This window comes from Notothenia rossii (assembly GCF_949606895.1).
Source record: "Notothenia rossii genome assembly, chromosome: 2".
NCBI lineage: Eukaryota > Metazoa > Chordata > Actinopteri > Perciformes > Nototheniidae > Notothenia > Notothenia rossii.
This window is the reverse complement of record NC_136904.1, coordinates 44815283-44839470: the sequence shown is the minus strand read 5'-3', so window position 1 is coordinate 44839470 and position 24188 is coordinate 44815283. Positions and strand designations below refer to the sequence as shown.

The following is a 24188-nucleotide window of genomic DNA, read 5'->3' as shown; positions in this document are numbered from 1 at the left end:
GAGAAAGAATGCTGAGTTGCATCCAAAGAACACCATACCTACTGTGAAACATGGGGGTGGAAACATCATGCTTTGGGGCTGTTTTTCTGCAAAGGGACCAGGACGACTGATCCGTGTAAAGGAAAGAATGAATGGGGCCATGTATCGTGAGATTTTGAGTGACAACCTCCTTCCATCAGCAAGGGCATTGAAGATGAAACGTGGCTGGGTCTTTCAGCATGACAATGATCCCAAACACACCGCCCGGGCAACGAAGGAGTGGCTTCGTAAGAAGCATTTCAAGGTCCTGGAGTGGCATAGCCAGTCTCCAGATCTCAACCCCATTGAAAATCTTTGGAGGGAGTTGAAAGTCTGTGTTGCTCCAAAACATCACTGCTCTAGAGGAGATCTGCATGGAAGAATGGGACAAAATACCAGCAACAGTGTGTGAAAACCTTGTGAAGACTGACAGAAAACGTTTGACCTCTGTCATTGCCAACAAAGGGTATATAACAAAGTATTGAGATGAACTTTTGTTATTGACCAAATACTTATTTTCCACCATAATTTGCAAATAAAGTCTTTAAAAATCAGACAATGTGATTTTCTGGATTTTTTTTTCTCATTTTGTCTCTCATAGTTGAGGTATACCTAGGATGAAAATTACAGGCCTCTCATCTTTTTAAGTGGGAGAACTTGCACAATTGGTAGCTGACTAAATACTTTGTTGCCCCACTGTATATATATATATACATATATATATATATATATATATATATATATATACAGGACTGTCTCAGAAAATTAGAATATTGTGATAAAGTTCTTTATTTTCTGTAATGCAATTTAAAAAAACAAAAATGTCATACATTCTGGATTCATTACAAATCAACTGAAATATTGCAAGCCTTTTATTATTTTAATATTGCTGATTATGGCATACAGCTTAAGAAAACTCAAAAATCCTATCTCAAAAAATTAGAATAGTTCCTCAGACCAAGTAAAAAAAAAAGATTTATAACAGCAAAACACAATCAAACATTTGAAAATGTCCATTAATGCACTCAGTACTTGGTTGGGAATCCTTTTGCAGGGATTACTGCATCAATGCGGCGTGGCATGGAGGCAATCAGCCTGTGGCATTGCTGAGGTGTTATGGATGCCCAGGATGCTTCAATAGCGGCCTTTAGCTCATTAGCATTGTTGGGTCTGGTGTCTTTCAGCTTCTTCTTCACAATACCCCACATATTCTCTATGGGATTCAGGTCAGGGGAATTTGCAGGCCAATCGAGGACAGTAATGCCATGGTCAGTACACCAGTTACTGGTGGTTTTGGCACTGTGGGCAGGTGCCAGATCATGCTGGAAAATGAATTCCTCATCTCCATAGAGCTTTTCAGCAGACGGAAGCATGTAGTGCTCTAAAATCTCTTGGTACACAGCTGCATTTACTCTGGGCTTGATGAAACACAGTGGACCAACACCAGCAGCTGACATGGCTCCCCAAACCATCGCTGACTGTGGGAACTTCACACTGGATTTCAAGCAACTTGGATTTTGCTCCTCTCCAGCCTTTCTCCAGACTCTGGCGCCTTGACTTCCAAATGAAATACAAAACTTGCTTTCGTCTGAAAAGAGGACTTTGGACCACTGTGCAACTGTCCAGTGCTTCTTTTCCTTAGCCCAAGTCAGACGCCTCTTCCGTTGTCTTGAGTTCAGAAGTGGCTTGACCATGGGAATACGGCTATTGTAGCCCATTTCCCGGACACGTCTGTGAACAGTGACTTTTGATACCTGGACTCCAGCTTCAGTCCACTGTCTTTGAAGCTCCCCCAAATTCTGGAAGCGACTCTTCTTCACAATGCTGTTAAGGCTGCGGTCATCTCTCTTGGTTGTGCAGCGTTTCCTGCCACATTTCCCCCTTCCAACAGACTTTTTGTGGATGTGCTTTGAAACTGCACTCTGTGAACAGCTTGCTCTTTGAGAAATTTCTTTTTGTGTCTTACCCTCCTGATGGAGGGTGTCAATGACGGTCCTCTGGACAGCAGTCAGATCAACAGTCTTCCCCATACTTGTGATTTAGTTTACTGAACCAAGCTGAGTGTTTTTCAAGGCTCAGGAAACCCTTGCAGGTGTTTCGAGTTAATTAGACGATTCAAGTGATTCGTTGAACACCCTACTAGTATACTTTTTCATGATATTCTAATATTTAGAGATAGGATATTTGAGTTTTCTTAAGCTGTATGCCATAATCAGCAATATTAAAATAATAAAAGGCTTGCAATATTTCAGTTGATTTGTAATGAATCCAGAATGTATGACATTTTTGTTTTTTTAATTGCATTACAGAAAATAAAGAACTTTATCACAATATTCTAATTTTCTGAGACAGTCCTGTATGCAGTGCAATCATTCTTTCATGTTAAATGAAGCTCTGTTGCTTGGATATGACTTGGATTCAACATACTTATCATCTTATTCTCCTTCTTCCACCACAAATGTTGTCATGCTACTCGTCCGGCAGCGTTGACACACACAAAAAACACATAAAAACGTGCGGAATGACCAGGATCACGTTGCTATGTCTTTTATGAGAGATTCGCCTAGCCGTTTTCACGCAAATCACAGAAAACTGCGATCATTTGCCCTATAGGAATGAATGGGAAATACATTTGAACAGAGCTCAAAAACACCCCACTTTGACCCCATACAGATTCCCCTTACTTTAACGTAGGAAAGAAAATACAATTTAAATGGTTCTCGAGAACCGTTTAACCCTAACCCTAATATCCAATTATTAGACTAATCTGATATTTTTATATAGCTAGCCTAGTACAGTTCTCACACAGCTTACGTTTTGTGAACACTTCACATTTTATAATTGGTGTTTATGGGAGAGCTGGTTAAGACTTAGAGTGGGTGACATCATGGCTAGAGGAGTTTTTGCTCGGCTGGCCATAATTTTCACTCTTGATACATAATTTGGTGATCATATTGTAGTCATATACATTTGTCACGGCCGCACCAATATGCTCATTTAATCAAACAGACACATATAACAAACACGAGAGTCAGCAGGTGTTCATCTGGTATCCTAAATACTCTAGGTAGGATACTTAGCTGATTGGAGTTACATTCTTTTTACTTAGAAGCAATAATGGAGCACAATATTGTCTACACATTCTCTAACAGACTGTCTCTCGTTCACTGGCTGGGCATTGCTGTGGAAACGCTTTGATCTTTGAACACACCTGTCGGTCGTTGACTAAAGATGTTCAGAAACGATGCAGGAATGTGGTAAAATAATTCGGAAATGTAATAGATAAACAGTTAAAATAGTCAGCTAAAATTAATGGATATTCTTTATTGTACCTTAACAATACAACTATGCTATTAGTACTTACTCAGCAGGGGTAATGTTAGCATGGGGACGCGCACCCGAGTTTCAGTCACACAGTCAACATTTCTCTGAATTTTCTAGTTCTACATAAAATTGAATAAATTAAACATTTGCATGATGCTGAACATATACGCTGTAGTGTATCTGCTTTTTAAAACCCTTAATTGGAAACTGAAATATACCTCCTTCGGATGGAATATTCCATTAGCAGTGTGTATTGAGTGAACTCACAGCAGAGCTCTTTGGTTCTCCAGTTTTGGGGTTGTCCACCAGCATGGCTGCACTGCACTTGCTTCTACACGGACCACTATTGCGGTAAGCATGTTGTAACTTCCGGTTGTTGTTGTCATCTCCGGGTATCCCGTGTGCCTGTTCTGTTGCTGATAGCTTATTATCTTAAACTTAATCGATCGTTTTAAAACTCTTGATCACGGCAACTGCCCGACGTTGTAATCACACGTTACTACAGCTTAAGCACTCACAAACTCTCCTTCTCTTAGCGACTGTAACTCCACAGTTGCCTACACTCTTTCCGGGTTTGCTAACGGTAGCTACTTTAGCTTGATAGCTAGCCATGGCTCTTTCCCCACCCTCGGGTGCTATTTCCTGCTCTAACTGTCTCATGTTTGGTTACTTCCCTACCTCCTTTACTGGTACCGATACATGTGTTAAATGTAGTATAGTTGTTAGGTTGGAGGCAGGAATCATAGCCATAGAAGCCCGGCTCCGCATCTTAGAAAATAACTCAGCTACAGTAAAGCCCATGTTAGCCGGTGCGGACCGGCAAAAGGTAGCTCCTCTTAGCCGTCCCCCGGCAACTCCCGAGCAGCAGGGAGATTGGGTGACTGTTCAGAAGGGGCATAACGCGAAACCCGCAGGTCCCCACCAACCCTTTCACGTATCTAACAGATATTCCCCACTCAGTGAGACACCCGCTGAGAAGCCAACTCTGGTTATTGGTAGCTCTATTATGAGACACGTGAATTTAGAGACCGAAGCGTCCACAGTCACATGCATTCCGGGGGCCAGAGCGGGCGACGTTGAGGCGCATCTTAGACTGCTGGCTAAAAATAAACGTAAATACAGTAGGATTGTTATTCACGTCGGTGGTAATGATGTTCGTTTACGCCACTCAGAATGCACCAAACTTAATGTGGCGTCGGTGTGTAGTTATGCTAAAACAATGTCGGACACCGTAATCTTCTCTGGTCCCCTCCCCAATCTGATCAATGATGACATGTATAGCTGCATGTCATCATTTCAGCGCTGGTTGTCTTGGTGGTGCCCAGCAAACAATGTGGGCTTCGTAAATAATTGGACAACCTTCTGGGGAAAACCTGGTCTGATTAAGAGAGACGGCATTCATCCTACTTTGGAAGGTGCAAATCTCATTTCGGCAAACATTTCAGGGCTTTGTGGACTTAATCCATGACAAACTGGAGTTGAGACCAGGAGGCAGAGTCGCAGTCTTACACGCTTCTCTGCGCTCTCTCCTAGGCAGTCATCCATAGGAATCCCGAACCCAATAAAATACCCAATATTAACGGTGTGTGTGTCTGCCCAAGGACAATTTAAGGTAAAACCTAATAGAGGTGTCATACATAATAACCTAATAAAAGTAAATGTAACAACTACTACAGGGCAACAAAACAGGAAGATTCAATGTGGTCTCTTAAACATAAGATCTCTAGCATCTAAGCAATACTGGTAAATGATTTAATATCAGATTATAATAATGATATATGCTGTCTCACTGAAACTTGGTTGAGACATGAAGAATATGTCAGCATAAATGAGGCCACTCCACCCAGCCATATCAATACTCATATTGCCCGAGGCACGGGCCGAGGAGGTGGAGTTGCAACAATCTTTGACTCAAGTTTACTTATCAATACTAAACAAAAATTAAATTATACCTCCTTTGAAAGCCTCATTTTTAGTCTTACGCATCCGACCTGGAAAACTTTGCAGCCAATCTTATTTGTTGCAGTGTACCGTGCACCAGGTCCTTATTCAGAATTCTTATCAGAATTCTCTGAGTTTTTATCAACTTTGGTACTTAAAACAGATAAAGTAATTATCGTAGGTGACTTTAATATTCATGTTGACGATGATAAAAATAGCCTTACTGTTGCATTTAACTCTATATTAGATTCTGTTGGTTTCTGTCAGAGTGTAAATAACCCAACCCACTGCTATAATCACACTCTTGACCTTGTTCTGACTTATGGTATTGAAATTGAGCAACTATTAGTCGAACCGCATACTCCTGCTTTATCCGACCATTTCTTAGTAACTTTTGAAGTACTGTTACTAGACTACAAAGCATTAGCCAAAAGCTCCTGCAGCAGAAACCTATCTGTTAGTGCTATAGCCAAATTTAAGGAAGAGATTCCACCAATACTTAACTCGATAGCATGTCTGCATGTAAGGGAGGAAACTTATACAAAATGTATACCACCCCAAATTGATCATGTTGTTGATAGTGCTACAGATGCGCTGCGAATAAAATTAGACTCTGTTGCTCCTTTGAAAAAGAAGAAAATAAAACAACATAGATTAGCTCCATGGCATAATGCCGAAACCCGCAAAATAAAACAAAAGTCGAGACAACTTGAAAGGATATGGCGTTCCACTAAACTTGAAGAATCTAATTTAATTTGGCTTATTACTCTCAATGAATATAAGAAAGCACTGCGTAAAGCGAGAGCAGCATACTACTCTTCATTAATAGATGAGAATAAGAATAATGCAAGATTTCTTTTCAGCACTGTAGCCAGGCTGACAGAGAGCCACAGCTCGACTGAGCCTTCTATTCCCATAGCACTCAGTAGTAATGATTTTATGTGCTTCTTTAACGATAAAATTGTTACTCTTAGAAACAAAATCAATGACCTCTTGCCTTTGACCAGTATAGTGTTATCAACAGCTCCCGGAAGCGTAAGTTCTAATATTACACTAGATAGTAAACTAAAATGCTTTTCAGCCATAAACCTTGAACAATTAAATTCAATGATTCTCTCTTCTAAACCATCAACGTGTATCTTAGACCCGATTCCAACTAAGCTGTTAAAAGAAGTTTTTCCATTAATTAGCACTTCTTTATTAAATATTATGAATATGTCTTTATTATCAGGCTATGTTCCACAATCATTCAAAGTAGCAGTGATAAAACCGCTTCTTAAAAAGCACAACCTCGATCCAGAGGTTTTAGCCAACTATAGACCTATTTCTAATCTTCCGTTCCTCTCAAAAATTCTTGAGAAAGCAGTCGCAAAACAGCTGTGTGATTACTTAAAAAACTTTGATTTATTTGAAGATTTTCAGTCTGGCTTTAGAACACAACGTAGCACAGAGACAGCTCTGGTTAAATGACATTCTAATAGCCTCAGACAAGGGACTTGTCTCTATTCTTGTTTTGCTCGATCTCAGTGCTGCATTTGATACTATAGACCATGATATCCTATTGCAAAGACTAGAGCACTTAGTTGGCATACAGGGAACTGCTTTAGTCTGGTTTAGGTCCTATCTATCTGAACGCTCTCAGTTTGTACGTGTCAACGATGAATGTTCCATGCAAACCAAAGTTAGCCATGGAGTGCCACAGGGCTCAGTGCTTGGACCTATTTTGTTCACACTATATATGCTTCCGTTAGGCAATATTATAAGGAATCATTCTGTAAACTTTCATTGTTATGCGGATGATACTCAACTATATTTATCAATCAAGCCTGATGAAATTAATCGTCTAAATAAAATTCAAGACTGCCTCAAGGACTTAAAAACGTGGATGACCTTACATTTTTTGATGTTAAACACGACCAAAACTGAAGTTATTGTACTTGGCCCGAAGAATCTACGAAACAAATTATCTAAAGATATATTAACTGTGGATGGCATTAATTTGGCCTCCAGTGAGACTGTAAGGAATCTTGGTGTTATATTTGATCAGGATTTCTCCTTTAACACCCACATAAAATCAATTTCAAGAACCGCCTACTTCCATCTATGTAACATTGCAAAAATCAGGCATATCTTGCCTCAAAACGATGCAGAGAAACTAGTCCATGCATTTGTTACTTCAAGGCTGGATTATTGTAACTCCTTATTATCAGGGTGTACCAAGAAGTCAGTCAAGTCGCTTCAGCTGATTCAAAATGCTGCAGCTCGTGTACTAACCAGAGTTAGGAAAAGGGACCACATTATTCCTGTTCTGGCTGCCTTACACTGGCTCCCTATAGAACACAGGATATAATTTAAAATTCTTCTTCTCGCCTACAAAGCCCTTAATGGGCAGGCGCCATCTTACCTTAAAGAACTCATTATACCCTACTGTCCTACTAGGGCATTGCGTTCCAAGAATGCAGGGTTGTTGGTTGTTCCTAGAGTCTCTAAAAGTACAATGGGAGCCAGAACCTTTTCTTATCAAGCTCCACTTTTGTGGAATCAGCTTCCAGTTTGTGTTCGGACGGCAGACACCCTATCCGTTTTTAAGAGTGCGCTTAAGACCTTCCTTTTTGATAAAGCTTATAGTTAGGGCTGATTAGATTCAGCCCCTAGTTTTGCTGATATAGGCTTAGTTTGTTGGGGGACATCTTACTTCTTCCTTCTCTCTGTCTATACCTGTGTACTCTCATGTTCCGATTAACCCAGCTTCCCCAAATGTCTTTCTTTTTGGTGTCTATATACGCCGGGATCCGGAGTCATGGATGATCCTGCGGTCCTGTGTCATGGATCGCGAGTCCTGGATCTTGAGTCGTGGCTGTGGTCCTGGATCATAAGTCCTGGATGGATATCCTCGTGGATTCATCTTCCTATTATACACACATGCATTTCCAAACATTTGGACTACCTATGTTGCCAATGTATTATCTTTTCAATTTACACACGGCATCTATTGCACGTCTGTCCGTCCTGGGAGAGGGATCCCTCATCTGTTGCTCTCCCTGAGGTTTCTCCCATTTTTCCCTTTAAACTGTGGGTTTTCTCTGGAAATTTTTCCTTGTATATAGGGTCTAAGGACAGAGGGTGTCGTATTGTCATACTGATATTCTGTACAAACTGTGAAGTCCACTGAGACAAATGTAACATTTGTGATATTGGGCTATATAAATAAACATTGATTGATTGATTGGATAACTCGGACACAGTGTTGCACAGACAGGCGGGGTCCAGCTGTTCATTGCCGCCAGCACCACAGTGGCAGAGGTCAGCTACACAGGCAGAGGTAAGGGAGGCCACATCCAGCAAACTGTGACAGCTGCTGAACGCCGGGCCAGTGAGGATCTGCTCACACAGAGGTCTCTGCAGACACACACACACACACACACACACACACACACACACACACACACACACACACACACACAGAGAGAGACAAACGCAGGAAATGGTATGGTAGCCAATGTATTGTGAAGATTCTTTTAGGAAATACACTTATTTGCTTTCGTGCAGAGTTAACTTTGATACCAGATTTGTAGGGTAGATGGAAGAAGAAGAAGAAGAAGAAGAAGAAGAAGAAGAAGAAGAAGAAGAAGAAGAAGAAGAAGAAGAAGAAGAAGAAGTCCATAGAGTGGGTGGAGCTCACCATGTAGTTGCAGCTTTGTGTTGATTCCAGTGTGTAGTCGGAGCAGCTTTCAGTTGGACCATTTATTTTCCAGAAGTTAGATCCACGGGGGATATTTTCACACCCGGGTTACATCAAAGAAACATCTTAGTTTTCTGGCCAAACCTACACTGATGGAGTTGCTTATCTGGCTTAAAGTGTACCATGGCTAAACTGTAGAATACAACCTCTTTGGACAATTTATATAATTATTGAAAACAAGATACAAAATGTTATAGCTTGGAAAATGCCGTTTAATAATTTGTGTAGACATGTGTAGACTCCATTAAAGTCTCCACAAAGACCACACGTTTGGTTCTTGTACTTTGGGTCTAATTCCACCTGTGAGAACAAAACCATCGCATTAAGGGACAGCTAGAACCTGCAGATGATTCACCATAAAATGCTAATTCTGATTATCAACACGACTTTTAGAAATCAAAGTACATATGATGCTTTAAATAATATTAATATGGCGGTTCTACTTGACAAATGGAAATTTTGCATTCCATTACAACTTATAAACATAATTTGTTTAGTGTGCAGCCTCATCTTGTCGCACTTTAATTCAAAGCTTTAAAAGTGATTCAACAATAATGGCGATAAAAGATATTTCACTGCTAACACAGTGTGGGGTTCTGGTGCTTTGCTCAAGGGCACTTTGGCAGTGCCCTTACTTGGTCCATTTGGACTCTTGACCAGCAAACCTCTGGTAAGCAACCCAAATCCATTCACAGTTGTTGACATTTTGTCAGGGATTGTTTGCAGATAAAAATCATAAAACATTGAACATCGAACCACATTTTTTCCCAACACAATTCAACAGTTTTAATAGGAATACCAAACATAGACATAAATAGTAACATACTAAAGTTGCCATGGTAACCATGTTACTGTTTATGAAATCACAGTCCCAGTGTATTTCTATTTAAGTTATGAGATTTCATATGTGGGTTAGGGTTAGGGTTAGTGTTTTGAAGGTTGACTTACGATTTGCCATTAACGACCACTGAGCCCACAGAGAGCTCCACTACCGAGCCCTCCAGCTTCATGATGATGTTTTTGATGGTGTGGTGGTCGCCATCTTCCCCCCTTCTTATCTGGATGTTGAAGTCGTTGTAATAGCTCCTGCATGAAGAGGTCAGGACGTAGTTGCAGGTGGAGTGCAACTGGAAAACATCTCCATCAAAGGTCTTGTAGTGGAATTTGCCCCACGTACTGCAAACCTGGCCATTGTGGATGGGACTTACACCTTCAGAGAGATCAGGACATGAAACCAAAAAAGGCAGATTTGTAAATGTGTCATTAGGTCCATGCATGATTCTCACATGTTGCCTCCATAAGGAAGCTGTTTACAGTTATGAACCAACAACCAAAAAGCTCATCTGTTATTCTCTCAGGAATCTGGGACCTGGAGGAGAACGGGTCCATATCAGACGTTGCATCTGTTGAAAGAAATATGTTTTATTTTAAGTAATCCATAACAAATCTCAATCTATATTTAAACACAACAAGACTGCATCACACAGGTAAACATTTGAACTGTTAATAGTCCCTTTTGTTATATTGTCAAGCTTCCTAATGGAATATAATATATTTACCGCTGTACCAGGCAGCTATAACTGACAGCCATAGCAGCCACTCTTTAGCCATAGCCATTTGCTTCTTCGGGAACTCTGAGGAAGATGAGAGAGAGTTCCAGCGCTTTATAGCAGAGGGCAAGGTCTTACTGATGCAGTGGAGGGAGTGGCAATCCCATAGTTTGACATTGATTCATGATTGCTAATCTTACCTGTCCCATTTATTTCCATTGTCCCTGGTACTATCCCCTTCAAATAACTAAGGGCGAGGTTACCGAGCATGCAAACAGATGTTCACCTCACATCTGTGATGGAAACAAACTAGCACCAAAGGCCACAGCATGTTCTTATATGGAATAATGGCCACTCTGATGGCCGGACTCACATAGATGTGTACTTTTGGTCCTTCTGATGTGATCTTGAACTGAATCTAGAGAACTAAAAGTCACCCCTCTCACACTTCACTTCAGAACTTAATTAAAAAAGGCTAATGATTGTTTATTTTTTTAACCAAAACGATGTTCCTGTTTAACATTTTGTGATGTCTACAAATAACCACAGCTTAATTTGTTATCTTAACAGGGTAAAGCTTTGAGTTCAAGTGCAACAGTGAAGAGGAGTGTAGTAGTACCTGACGTGTAAGGTCTAATGGGCAACGGCCTGTCAGGGTTCATTTTGGCAACATGACCGGCTTAATTCACATTATACCGATTATGAAGCTGCAACTTACTACATTTTTTGTATAATGCTGCTACTTACCTTTTTATACTTGGAATGAGTCATTATTAAAATGTTTAATATGTGTGCATGCCACTTTACTTGACTTAATACTGTTTTAATTGTGTCTCTATCATTATTGTCTCTTTGCTTTAACAATGTAAAGTCCCCTCTGTGGGACTAATAAAGGAATTCTATGTCTGATCAGGAGATTCAGGTTGCACAACCCAAAGAAACCTTGTGACATCACAAAATGGCCAACATCTGATCAGCTCATTTTCAGACAGGTTTTAATAAAGATGGATCAGGGCAAAAAGAGAGGGGGTCTTTGTTCCTGAGACCTTCAGAGTCTCTTAACGCAGAGGGACAGATGTTTATATAGATATATATATTATATATATATAGCTTTCCAACAGTTTAAGATGTATTGCCAAGAAGCATTGTTACAACAAAGACAGACAAACATAGATTTCCTTATTAATTGTGTTAAGTTTAGTTTGTTTATTAGACTAAATCTAAAGTAGCAGGAACCTGAACCTTTGCCTCATATTACCCGCCACCATGGAGTCCACCAGCTGAGGACACAATGTTAAAATATAAATATGTAAATTATTTACATGTAATCTGGATATTCAAAAAAAGGAACTACGTGCTGTATATACTATTGCCATGTATTTACAATAATACAATAAAATATGTTCAGTATTGTTATGAAAAGTGGATGAAAGGTAGCTTGTGTACAGATGTGCAAATATTTGGAGGGTTGTGCAGAACTGGCAATACTTAAATGAAATAAATAAAAACAAAATACTGTTTGCATGATGTGCATTAATGTAATGCATAATGTTATTATGGGGTGGATAATAGTCACTGTCAGTGACCTGGTTAATGAGGCTGGTAGCAGAGGGGAAGAAGCTGTTCAGGTGGTGAGAGGTTTTGGTCCTGATGGAGCGCAGCCTCCCCAGTAAACAGTTATATCTTACACAGGCCCTCTACTCGACTCTATGGGTACTCAGGGTCCTGGAGGCATTCAGGTCGTGGAGGGATGGCAGAGCTGATGTTCTGCTCCCATTTGAGGTCCTGTGCGATGACAGTGCCCAGGAAGCGAAACGACTCCAGAGCAGTGATGGGTGAGTCACACAGAGTGATAGGGGAGTCACAGAGAGAGATGGGGAGTCACACAGAGTGATGGGGGAGTCATTCACAACCCTCTCAACTGTCTTTAGAGCATTACGCTCCAGGTGGTTGCCCCCTGCACCAGGTCACCAGATGGTCCATCACCCCCCTCCCCTTCATTGAGACTTGAGCTGGTGGAAGTTGTCACAGGGGTTGGTGTCAGGACTGTCCCCTTGGTCTTCATAGCGACATTAGAACTGGTTCAACTGGTTTGCAAGGCACCACTACTAAACGCCTGCTGTCTCAGTTTGGCTGTGAACCAAAGCTTGTTGTTTTGTTGTTGTAACTCACCCTGGTGTGTGTTGGAATACAGCTGTCCTCACATAAACTAATGGGGGACATCACAGCATCTGTGTACTCATCCAAACTGTTGGTTGCAGTCCTGGGGCCTCATCTATAAAGGGATATACGCTCAAAAAATGGCGTACGCCAGTTTCAACGCAATGTTTGCGATTTATAAAATACTAACTTGACGGGAAAACGTTCGGTCCTCCACGCAAACGTCTAACCCATGCGTATGCACTAAGCACAAAAATGGGAGAGACGAGAAACTGCGACACCGTTGGCAGAAGGAAGAATGGGGAGAAATATGTGGAAATAATACCATAAATAAAATGTTAACTCTCATTTATCATATATGAAGAATTCATTTTCAAACATTGATTAAAGCCAATCTTAAAATGATGTAACAAACGCCTGTTTGAGACTCCTCAGTGCACACAAAAACACAACTGGGAGAAATAAATAAATACGGATATGTTATTTAAAACCACCTCGAATATGTTGTGTTAATGTTATGAAATGTTTTCTCATAAATGATGCGGTAAGCAGGAGGACAGAATTACGTCTAAACTGACGCCGTTTTGCATCTCTATAGGTTGTAGATACGAGCATGGTTTTATGTTTAATACATGTTTAATCGTGTTTTATGCCGTTTGCCAAGACTTGATAAGTCGCTCGTAAAACACAGGAAGTATGGAAACTAATAGCACCATATGTGGTAAATTGTATAGCTAATATAACACATTAGTTGTATTTCCTTTAACTGGTGGATATAGAGTTGCTGCGGGGGGGCCATGCTGAAAAAACCAGCATGGACCATCATGGTGTTGACCAGCATGGACCAGCCTATATTGTGTTTTGGTCACCAGCATGGTCCACCAGCATGGACCAGCATGGACCAGCATGATCCACCAGCATGGAACAGCATGATCCACCAGCATGGACCAGCATGGACCAGCATGGACCAGCATGGAGGACCAGCATGGAGGACCAGCATGGAGGACCAGCATGGAGGACCAGCATGGAGGACCAGCTGGTCCATGCTGGTGGATCATACTTGGGACTAGCATAGTATGCTGGTTTGCTGGTCACCAGCATACTAGCATAGACCAGCATACAAGCGACCAAAACACAACATGGTTTTGCTGGCATACCAGCAGACCAGCATTTATCTATCACCAGCTTATGTTAGTATTAAATATACAATGTATTCTGGTAACTATCAAAATGAAGACATTGTATAGTGTTCATAACAGTATTTTTATTTAATAAATTATACATTAAAAATACAATAATTACAAAAAAAACCTATATCTAAATAAATGTATCATCTAAAATAGATGCATTTGATTTAGAAATAACAAATATAATTCAAAATGTAAATAGCAACAAAGAAATTATAAACATTTTTTTGTTTTGTTTTTTTAAGTATTCTTTTCTTTGTCTTGTTAATATCCATTATCTTCTCTGTGTATCTTCCGGTCTTTGCCAATCCGGCCAGCATTTCTTGGTCCTCCACGTATTTCTCGTGCAGCCATGCTTGAAGCAAACTGAAAATAAGAAACAACAATGTTTTAATAAATCATATTAAATTATGTGATGACACAACTGTAAACAGAATAGCTGAAACTTTAACAAAATAAATAACTCAGTTACCTCTAATCATTAACCCATGTTTGTATCATTTAGTTAACTCTGTGTGTTGCTGCTAGCATACATAATATATACCTGACGTGGAAACGTTACTTGTGGATGGGGCAATAGAGTTACTAGAAATGTATTTATTAATTATAATAAAAACGTAGCTCAAGCATATATGCAACTTGATTTGAAGCGTGTGTGTGTGAGAGGGGCAGCACCGTGTGTGTGTGTGTGTGTGTGTGTGTGTGTGTGTATGTGTGTGTGTGTGTGTGTGTGTGTGTGTGTGTGTGTGTGTGTGTGTGTGTGTGTGTGTGTGTGTGTGTGTGTGTGTGTGTGTGTGTGTGTGTGTGTGTGTGTGTGTCGCTTTGTGCAGGACTGCACACACAGCATTTGTATCATTTGTCCCGCGTCCCACAAATTGATACGTCACGCATTTCAGTGACAGTCGCGCAGAAAGGCCGGCTCGGTTCGCTGACGGCCGGCACCGCCCTTTATATTTTTTCAACGGCACCATGTAAGTTGCGCTGACAGGTGACAGAGGTCCACAGTGTAGCCATAAGAGGCTTCTCAATACTCTAATTTCCCTCCTCGACTCCTCTGTCCTCCGGTAGTGACCCGGAAATGGATTTCAGCGCGCCATGTTGAAGGACATCTAATTTCTCTAATGGCGCATTTCCACCGCAGGCCTAGCTTGGCCTCGCTCGGTTTGGTTAGGCCTTATTAGGCCCAGCTCACTTTAATGCTGCGCTTCCATTACAGTTTAGGAGCTGGGGCAGTAACTATAACGCAGTGTAGGCGGAGCCGTGACATCATCTTATCTTCAATGAGCACCCGTGAGCACCCCAGAAAAAACAATATCAGCCGTTAGCTGTTTGCACTCAAGCTCCTCATATCTGTTCAGAAACTAGACAAAAGTTAAACAAGTACAAACCACTGACTGTCTGTGTCATGGAGAATACAGTCGCTGGTTTATTTATGTCTGTATAGGCCGTTGTGAGTGTGGACGGTCGGAGCATATAGCCTATATTGCGTGAGCTTAGCCGATCTCCATTTAGACAACAAATCAAATCAAGTTTTATTTATATAGCACATTTTTAAACGATTTTTGGTCGAGCCAAAGTGCTGTACATATAATAAAAATACCCTACAGTAAAGACACTTTACAGCAAATACAACAGCACAGTTTGTGCAGAATATCAGTATGAGAAAACGACACCCTCTGTCCTTAGACCCTCACATCGTACAATGAAAAACTTCCAGAGAAAACCCACAGTTTAAAGGGGAAATGGGAGAAACCTCAGGGTGAGCAACAGAGGAGGGATCCCTCTCCCAGGACGGACAGACGTGCAATAGATGCCGTGTGTAAATCAAAAAGATAATACATTTTACAACATAGGTAGACCAAATGTTTGGAAATGCATGTGTCTATAATAAGAAGATTAATCCACGAGGATGTCAGCAATCCTGTGGGAGCCATCAGGGAAGTATGGTGAGAGTGAGGCAGGACCGCAGAGACAGGTTCAGCCACGACTCGAAGTCCAGGACTCAGATCCAGAACTCAGGATCCAGGACACACGACCACAGCAACAGGATTAGCCTCGACTCAGGATCCCGGCGTATATATGGACACAAAAAAGAGATTTGGGGGAAGCTGGGTTAATCGGAACATGAGAGTACACAGGTACAAACAGACAAAAAGACTGAGTAAGGTGCCCCCCCAAACAGTCCAAGCCTATAGCAGCTAAACTAATGTGTATACATACATGCACTCCCTTAGGATAGGTTGAGGGAAAAGGGTAGCAAGTAAGAAGTAGGAAACAGAGGTGGAGAGGCACACACAGGGAGAAAGGTCCCCACTGGAACCTGAATTGGTTAGAGGTATAGGAGTAGGTCAGTGGCTACATTCCACACTCCCGGGCCGGGCTAGGCGTTCTCTGCAACCTGTTACCCTCTAGAACAGGGGTTCTCAACCTTTTTTGGGCCAGCACCCCCCTGTCCATTATCCAGGTCTCTCACCGCCCCCCATCAAAAAAAGTAGACTTATTTTCTTCCCTGAATATTAATGTTGACTAATATTCTGTGTTATATCTTTTAAAAAGCATGTCACTGAATGCCAAATAATAGATTTGATTTAACTGGGCAGTTGGAATATCATTATCATTAGTTTACCAGAGAGCAGAAAAGCCATGTGAATGTGAATAAAAATGATATTTATGAGTGTTAAACAAACTCAGACAAGAGCAGAGAATACAAACAGACTGCTACGGAACAGCAGCAATTTCACACATGTCCAGTGCAGAACAAACAGTAGGCTACAAAACTGTACATTAGGCCTACAGAACTAACAGGTCGGAAAGGTGTTGCATTTCGCATTTTTTGCGGGGGGGGGAAGGTTAGTGTGAGCCCTGCGCTTGGTGGTTCTCCGCCAGTTTCTTCACTGCGGGTTGCAGAGAACTTAGTTTCAGTCGCAGTGCACCTGAGGCCGTCAAGTTCAAGCGATTGCAGTACTTGGACTGCATGTGGAGGACCTGGCTGAATCCCTGCTCCACGAGGTATGTGGTTGGGAAAGCCAGAAGAAGCAGCCTCGCTTTCTCCCAGAGAGCCGGGTAACCCTGAGAGTATTTGACCCACATGTTGCCCCAGCCAAAGGTGCGGAAAATAGCCCTGGCTTCATCATCACTCTGGATGTCGATGAGATGCTCCTGTATTGCTGGCTCGCATTCCGCCACGTCCGCCTGAAAGGGCTGCACCACCCAGGTGGGAACATCGAGGTCCAAAAGATCTCTGAAGCGGATCTTCAAGTCGGCATTCACCATCCTCAGGTGGTCTGTGTAAATGAGGAGGCGCTCATCGGTAAGAGCCTCAGACACCTGCAATGAGTATAACCAGGAAATTGTTATCGGTGCAGAATGTTACCATCCGATTTTAAACTGGTTATTTTATTGCTAATTAGTTTACTAATTGATGTTTCTTTATCCTCATAATACATTCAGAACATAAGTTATTTATACTAACCAGGAACACAAATATAGTGTTGCATAGAGTAGCCTACATTTATTACATGTATTATTTATTATTATCATTATTTAGTAGCCTAGGCTAGTTCACCTTGGTCAACAGCGGGAAATGAGCAAACTGCCTCCTGCCTATGCTCTGCCGGTATAGATCCAGCCTGGAGGTGAGACTGTGGATGACCGCCTTGCTCTGGATCAGAGTAACTCCTTTTCCTTGGAGCTTCAGCGTGACTTCATTAATTTTGCCAAAGAAGTCTGCGAGGTACATGATGTCGCAGCGGCTGGATGACACCTGTTCCCCGAGAGCTGCATCCACCTCCTCCAGGAACTCCACGATGCTGTCAAACAGCTCACAAAAACGAGGAAGGCAGTTTCCTTTTGAGAGCCAGCGGACATCAGTGTGGAGAAGAAGACGCTCAAAGGTCTCATCATTTTCCTGACACAGCTGTCGGAACAATCTGTTATTCAGGGCGTGGGCTTTTATTTTGTTTATTGCCTTTACTGCAATATTGAGAGACTCGTGGAGAGGAGGACTTTTAGATTTGGCCACAAGGTTGTGGCGGTGCAAGACACAGTGGACTGTGAGGACATGCGGGACCTGCTCCTTCAGCAGAGTGGTGAAGCCACGGTACCTGCCAACCATGGAAGGGGCACCGTCAGTAGCACATGCGAGGATGTTGTTGATCGGGATTGACTTCTCCTGTAGATAAGCATCCAGTGCATTAAAAATGGTCTGGCCCTAGGTGTCTGTAACCAGATATTTGGAAAATAAAAATTCCTCAGCCATCTCCTGACTGTTGGAGGTGCTATAGCGGACATAGGCCATCAACAGAACATTGTTGTCAGAAGTGGTTGTCTCATCCAGCTGAAGGCTGAATGGAGTTTCCCGCAGGATGGCACACAGCTGCTCCTCTGTATCAGCGCCCATTTCATCAATCCTGCGTGCTACGGTGTCATTACTGAGTGGGATGGATTTCAGCACCTGTGTGGGATCACGCTCCATCACAGTAGATATGACCTCTTTGATGGCAGGGAGTACCAACTTCTCTCCGATTGTGAACGGCTGCCCACATTTGGCTATCAGCAAGGAGATGTTATATGACGCTATTAGCCCGCTGTCAGTCTGGGTGGTCTTCCTAGCGAAGAGACTGCTGATGGTGCTCCTACCATGTTTCTCTTTGAGGGCCTGGAAGAACGGACGCTCCTTATCTGCCTTATCCGGGTGGATCTTGGTAAGGTGCTCCTTTAAACGTGAGGGTTTCATTCCCTCATTGGAAAATACATGTTCAGGAGTTGTGCATTGGTAGGAGACGGTATGAAGCCATAGCTAAGAAATTCAATAGAGTACTGTCTGCATTTTATCTTTTTCGCGGCCATTTTGCTGATGTGATATGATTTTTGTTGTTTTATGATGCTAATATTTAGGGGGGTGGGGGGTAGTGTCACGATATGGCGGCAAACGCTAGAGGGCTAGCACATGACAAGTGTTAGAAATTAAAATCAATGTTTTGATGGTATAATGTAGCTTAAACATACCGTCAGTTTAAACGCTCTTTTATACTGAAAAACCAGAAATTCTTGTGCACAAGCAGTTAAGCTTTTATTCTGAAAATCCTACATCTCCGGTTAGCATGTAGCATGTGGCTAATATACGATTTCCTAAAGAGGTGAATTGAGGAGCGAAATGACTTGGTGTGGTGAAAACCGAAACCTACTGATTTAACACTACAACGATAGATGTCGAGATACTACCATGTTGAATATTAAATGAAAGTACAGTTTATTTGAATACATTATTGTTTACAGACGAGAGTAGCATGTGACAACATCCGGAATGACCGGCAACCAAACGAGCCGAGAAGTATTGTTTAGAGTATTGATTACAGCGTTTAGAATGTGTTAAATGAAAAGTGATGAAAGAGAATATGAGGAGAAACGGCGTGTTAAGCATATATTGAATGTGAAAAGAACCTATCCTCTGTTTAAATGCAATAACGGACATTGGAGACGAGGTGAGCCGGCTGGCGGGGAGGAGCCAGCAGAGGATATACAGGACTGTCTCAGAAAATTAGAATATTGTGATAAAGTTCTTTATTTTCTGTAATGCAATTAAAAAAACAAAAATGTCATACATTCTGGATTCATTACAAATCAACTGAAATATTGCAAGCCTTTTATTATTTTAATATTGCTGATTATGGCATACAGCTTAAGAAAACTCAAATATCCTATCTCTAAATATTAGAATATCATGAAAAAGTATACTAGTAGGGTGTTCAACGAATCACTTGAATCGTCTAATTAACTCGAAACACCTGCAAGGGTTTCCTGAGCCTTGAAAAACACTCAGCTTGGTTCAGTAAACTAAATCACAAGTATGGGGAAGACTGCTGATCTGACTGCTGTCCAGAGGACCGTCATTGACACCCTCCATCAGGAGGGTAAGACACAAAAAGAAATTTCTCAAAGAGCAAGCTGTTCACAGAGTGCAGTTTCAAAGCACATCCACAAAAAGTCTGTTGGAAGGGGGAAATGTGGCAGGAAACGCTGCACAACCAAGAGAGATGACCGCAGCCTTAACAGCATTGTGAAGAAGAGTCGCTTCCAGAATTTGGGGGAGCTTCAAAGACAGTGGACTGAAGCTGGAGTCCAGGTATCAAAAGTCACTGTTCACAGACGTGTCCGGGAAATGGGCTACAATAGCCGTATTCCCATGGTCAAGCCACTTCTGAACTCAAGACAACGGAAGAGGCGTCTGACTTGGGCTAAGGAAAAGAAGCACTGGACAGTTGCACAGTGGTCCAAAGTCCTCTTTTCAGACGAAAGCAAGTTTTGTATTTCATTTGGAAGTCAAGGCGCCAGAGTCTGGAGAAAGGCTGGAGAGGAGCAAAATCCAAGTTGCTTGAAATCCAGTGTGAAGTTCCCACAGTCAGCGATGGTTTGGGGAGCCATGTCAGCTGCTGGTGTTGGTCCACTGTGTTTCATCAAGCCCAGAGTAAATGCAGCTGTGTACCAAGAGATTTTAGAGCACTACATGCTTCCGTCTGCTGAAAAGCTCTATGGAGATGAGGAATTCATTTTCCAGCATGATCTGGCACCTGCCCACAGTGCCAAAACCACCAGTAACTGGTGTACTGACCATGGCATTACTGTCCTCGATTGGCCTGCAAATTCCCCTGACCTGAACCCCATAGAGAATATGTGGGGTATTGTGAAGAAGAAGCTGAAAGACACCAGACCCAACAATGCTAATGAGCTAAAGGCCGCTATTGAAGCATCCTGGGCATCCATAATACCTCAGCAATGCCACAGGCTGATTGCCTCCATGCCACGCCGCATTGATGCAGTAATCCGTGCAAAAGGATTCCCAACCAAGTACTGAGTGCATTAATGGACATTTTCAAATGTTTGATTGTGTTTTGCTGTTATAAATCTTTTTTTTTTACTTGGTCTGAGGAACTATTCTAATTTTTTGAGATAGGATTTTTGAGTTTTCTTAAGCTGTATGCCATAATCAGCAATATTAAAATAATAAAAGGCTTGCAATATTTCAGTTTATTTGTAATGAATCCAGAATGTATGACATTTTTGTTTTTTTAATTGCATTACAGAAAATAAAGAACTTTAACACAATATTCTAATTTTCTGAGACAGTCCTGTATATAGCAGCGCCGGAGGAGAGATCCGCTGTCTTCTTGCTCAGGAGAACCGGATCACAGCTGTTTGTCTGACGGAACAATATTCTGTCCGTAACACTACCGCGCCTTTTTTTAATTAAAGTATCCCATTTGAATCTTTTCAGAGACTCCATTTAGTCTCATTTTAAAGCTTCTCTCCTGGACGCGAGAATAAAGAACATATTTAACACAAGACATCGTGCTGGGAGCTGACCGGAAGTCGTTGTAATTTTGAACAAACAGAGCTCTGTGTGGAGCAGCCTGGCTAGCCAGCTCTTCCATATCGTAGCAGACATAGAAACGGGTATTATTTTCATAAACTGACCACTTAGTTCGAATCTGTTAGTGGAATTTGTCATATCAAAACATATCAAAATTTAACAAAGTGACACAGATTATTAACAGTCGCGATCCCAAAATTACTACGACTTCCGGTCCGCTCCCGGCTGCTTTTTGTAGGGTACGTTCGTAAATGCGCTCAGAGCACTCCGAGCGTCCCCGTTCCACAGTCCAGAGCGCTGCGCTCTGAGCGCTCACAGGTGGGTGCTCTGGCGGAACAGACGGGTTGTCCGAGCGGACTGACCGTTCGTGCATTTACGAACGTACCCGTAATAACACTGCTGACAGCTGACCAATCGCAAGCAGAGTTGTGGTTTCCTATAGCAACAAAAGATGCTGACAGCTGCTTTTTGTACAGGAAAAGGCGCTGTGGCCAGCGTTTTTCATGACAAAATACATTATGCGTGAACGCCCCCCAAGAACACCTCAACGCCCCCCTTTCAAAAATATTGCTTCCAGCGCCCCCCGATGTTCTCTGAACGCCCCCTGGGGGGCGGTACCGCCCCCGTTGAGAACCAGTGCTCTAGAACCTTGAGAGGTCAGAGAGGGGAAAGGCTTGGAGAAAGTTTTAAATATAAGATCTAAGTTTTTAGGATTTAAGTGAAAGAGTAAGAACTAAAATGTATAGGTGAAGAGGCACAACGTATCTACGTCAATGCACTCTTATTAGATTATTTTATTTTATCACTATAAGCTTTATCAAAAAGGAAGGTCTTAAGCGCACTCTTAAAAACGGATAGGCTGTCTGCCACCCGAACACAAACTGGAAGCTGATTCCACAAATGTGGAGCTTGATAAGAAAAGGCTCTGGCTCCCATTGTACTTTTAGAGACTCTAGGGACAACCAACAACACTGCATTCTTGGAACGCAATGCCCTAGTAGGACAGTAGGGTATAATGAGTTATTTAAGGTAAGATGGCGTCTGCCCATTAAGGGCTTTGTAGGCGAGAAGAAGAATTTTAATTCTATCCTGTTTTCTATAGGGAGCCAGTGTAAGGCAGCCAGAACAGGAGTAATGTGGTCCCTTTTCCTAACTCTAGTTAGTACACGTGCTGCAGCATTTTGAATCAGCTGAAGCGACTTAACTGACTTCTTGGTACACCCTGATAATAAGGAGTTACAATAATCCAGCCTTGAAGTAACAAATGCATGGACTAGTTTCTCTGCATCGTTTTGAGGCAAGATATGCCTAATTTTGGTAATGTTACGTAGATGGGAGTAGGCGGTCCTTGAGATTGATTTTATGTGGGCGTTAAAGGATAAATCCTGATCAAATATAACACAAAGGTTCCTTACAGTCTCACTGGAGGCCAAATGAATGCCATCCATAACTAGTATATCTTTAGATAGTATGTTTCGTAGATTCTTTGGGCAGAGTACAATAACTTCAGTTTTAGCTGTGTTTAACATCAAAAAGTTTAAGGTCATCCACGTTTTTAAGTCCTTGAGGCAGTCTTGAATTTTATTTAGGTGATTGGTTTCATCAGGCTTCATGGATAAATATAGTTGAGTATCATCCGCATAACAGTGGAAATGTACAGAATGATTCCTTATAATATTGCCTAGCGGAAGCATATATAGTGTGAACAAAATAGGTCCAAGCACTGAGCCCTGTGGCACTCCATGGCTAACTTTGGTTTGCATGGAAGATTCATCGTTGACAAACACAAACTGAGAGCGTTCAGATAAATAGGACCTAAACCGCACCTAAACCTACTGTACAAAGATAAGATAATATAATCTAAAGAAATGGCACCGATACAACCTAAAGCAGTTCCCTTTTTGCCAACTAAGTGCTCTAGTCTTTGCAATAGGATATCACGGTCGATAGTATCAAATGCAGCACTGAGATCGAGCAAAACAAGAATAGAGACAAGTCCCTTGTCAGAGGCCATTAAAAGGTCATTTGTGACTTTAACCAGGGCTGTCTCTGTGCTATGATGTGTTCTAAAGCCAGACTGAAAATCTTCAAATACATCATCATCGTTTTTTAAGTAATCACACGTCTGCCTACGGCCGGGTTGCTCTCCTGCTTCCCGGGGACACCTCAGCGCCTGCTGAGGACTTCATGCCCGCCGCCATGGCACGTCTGCCTGCGGCCGGGTTGCTCTCCTGCTTCCCGGGGACGCCTCAGCGCCTGCTGAGGACTTCATGCCCGCCGCCGCAGCACGTCTGCCTGCAGCCGGGTTGCTCTCCTCCTTCCCGGGGACGCCTCAACGCCTGCTGAGGACTTCGTGCCCGCCGTCGTTGTGCGTCTGCCTGCGGCCGGGTTGCGCTTTTTCCTGTTGGGTTCTCCGCGACACCTACTGCGGCCCCCTTACGACGGCCCGTTCCGGCCCGCCCCCAGTGGGGGTGCCCTCGCCCTTGTTAGGGCCCCTACCCTCTCCTCACCGTGGCCCGTTCCATGGCCCGGTCCTCACCTGCGACCACACCCTCGTCGGCCCCTGTGGTGCTTCCTCCACGGGCGCGAGGATTTATTTTTGCCCTGTTTGAATTCTGGGGGGGCTTCTGTGATGACCACGTATTTAACCACTGGTTCATAATTCAAACTGGGAACTACAGTTGCGGCTATTGTTCCCGCACGGACATGTTATGTGTTACTTATATATAGTGTGTGCCCTCTTGGCTCTTTCTCTTGTCGACCCGGGCTGCGACCCGACAACATGTACTATTCTGTTCTCTATTAAAGTACCCTTTCACATCTCCATTGCACCGCCTCCGACTCCATGTCCTCGGCACTACAAGTCTTAATAAATGTCCTCACATACAAAAAAAACA

At 42.3% G+C, this 24188-nt stretch overlaps 2 protein-coding genes across 2 annotated transcripts in view; one reads left to right on the top strand and one right to left on the bottom strand.

Annotated features, from left to right (window-relative positions):
- LOC307028389 (uncharacterized protein) overlaps positions 1-24188 on the top strand; it is a 361942-nt gene that overhangs the window by 40768 nt on the left and 296986 nt on the right. The window lies entirely within an intron of this gene.
- On the bottom strand, positions 16573-19504 carry LOC307029181 (zinc finger BED domain-containing protein 5-like). Its single transcript, XM_079664913.1, has 2 exons — positions 17488-19504; positions 16573-17249 (listed from the first exon to the last, which is right to left on the bottom strand). The coding sequence occupies exons 1-2, from the start codon at positions 18034-18036 to the stop codon at positions 16773-16775; spliced, it is 1026 nt and encodes a 341-aa protein (XP_079521039.1). The 5' UTR covers positions 18037-19504; the 3' UTR covers positions 16573-16772.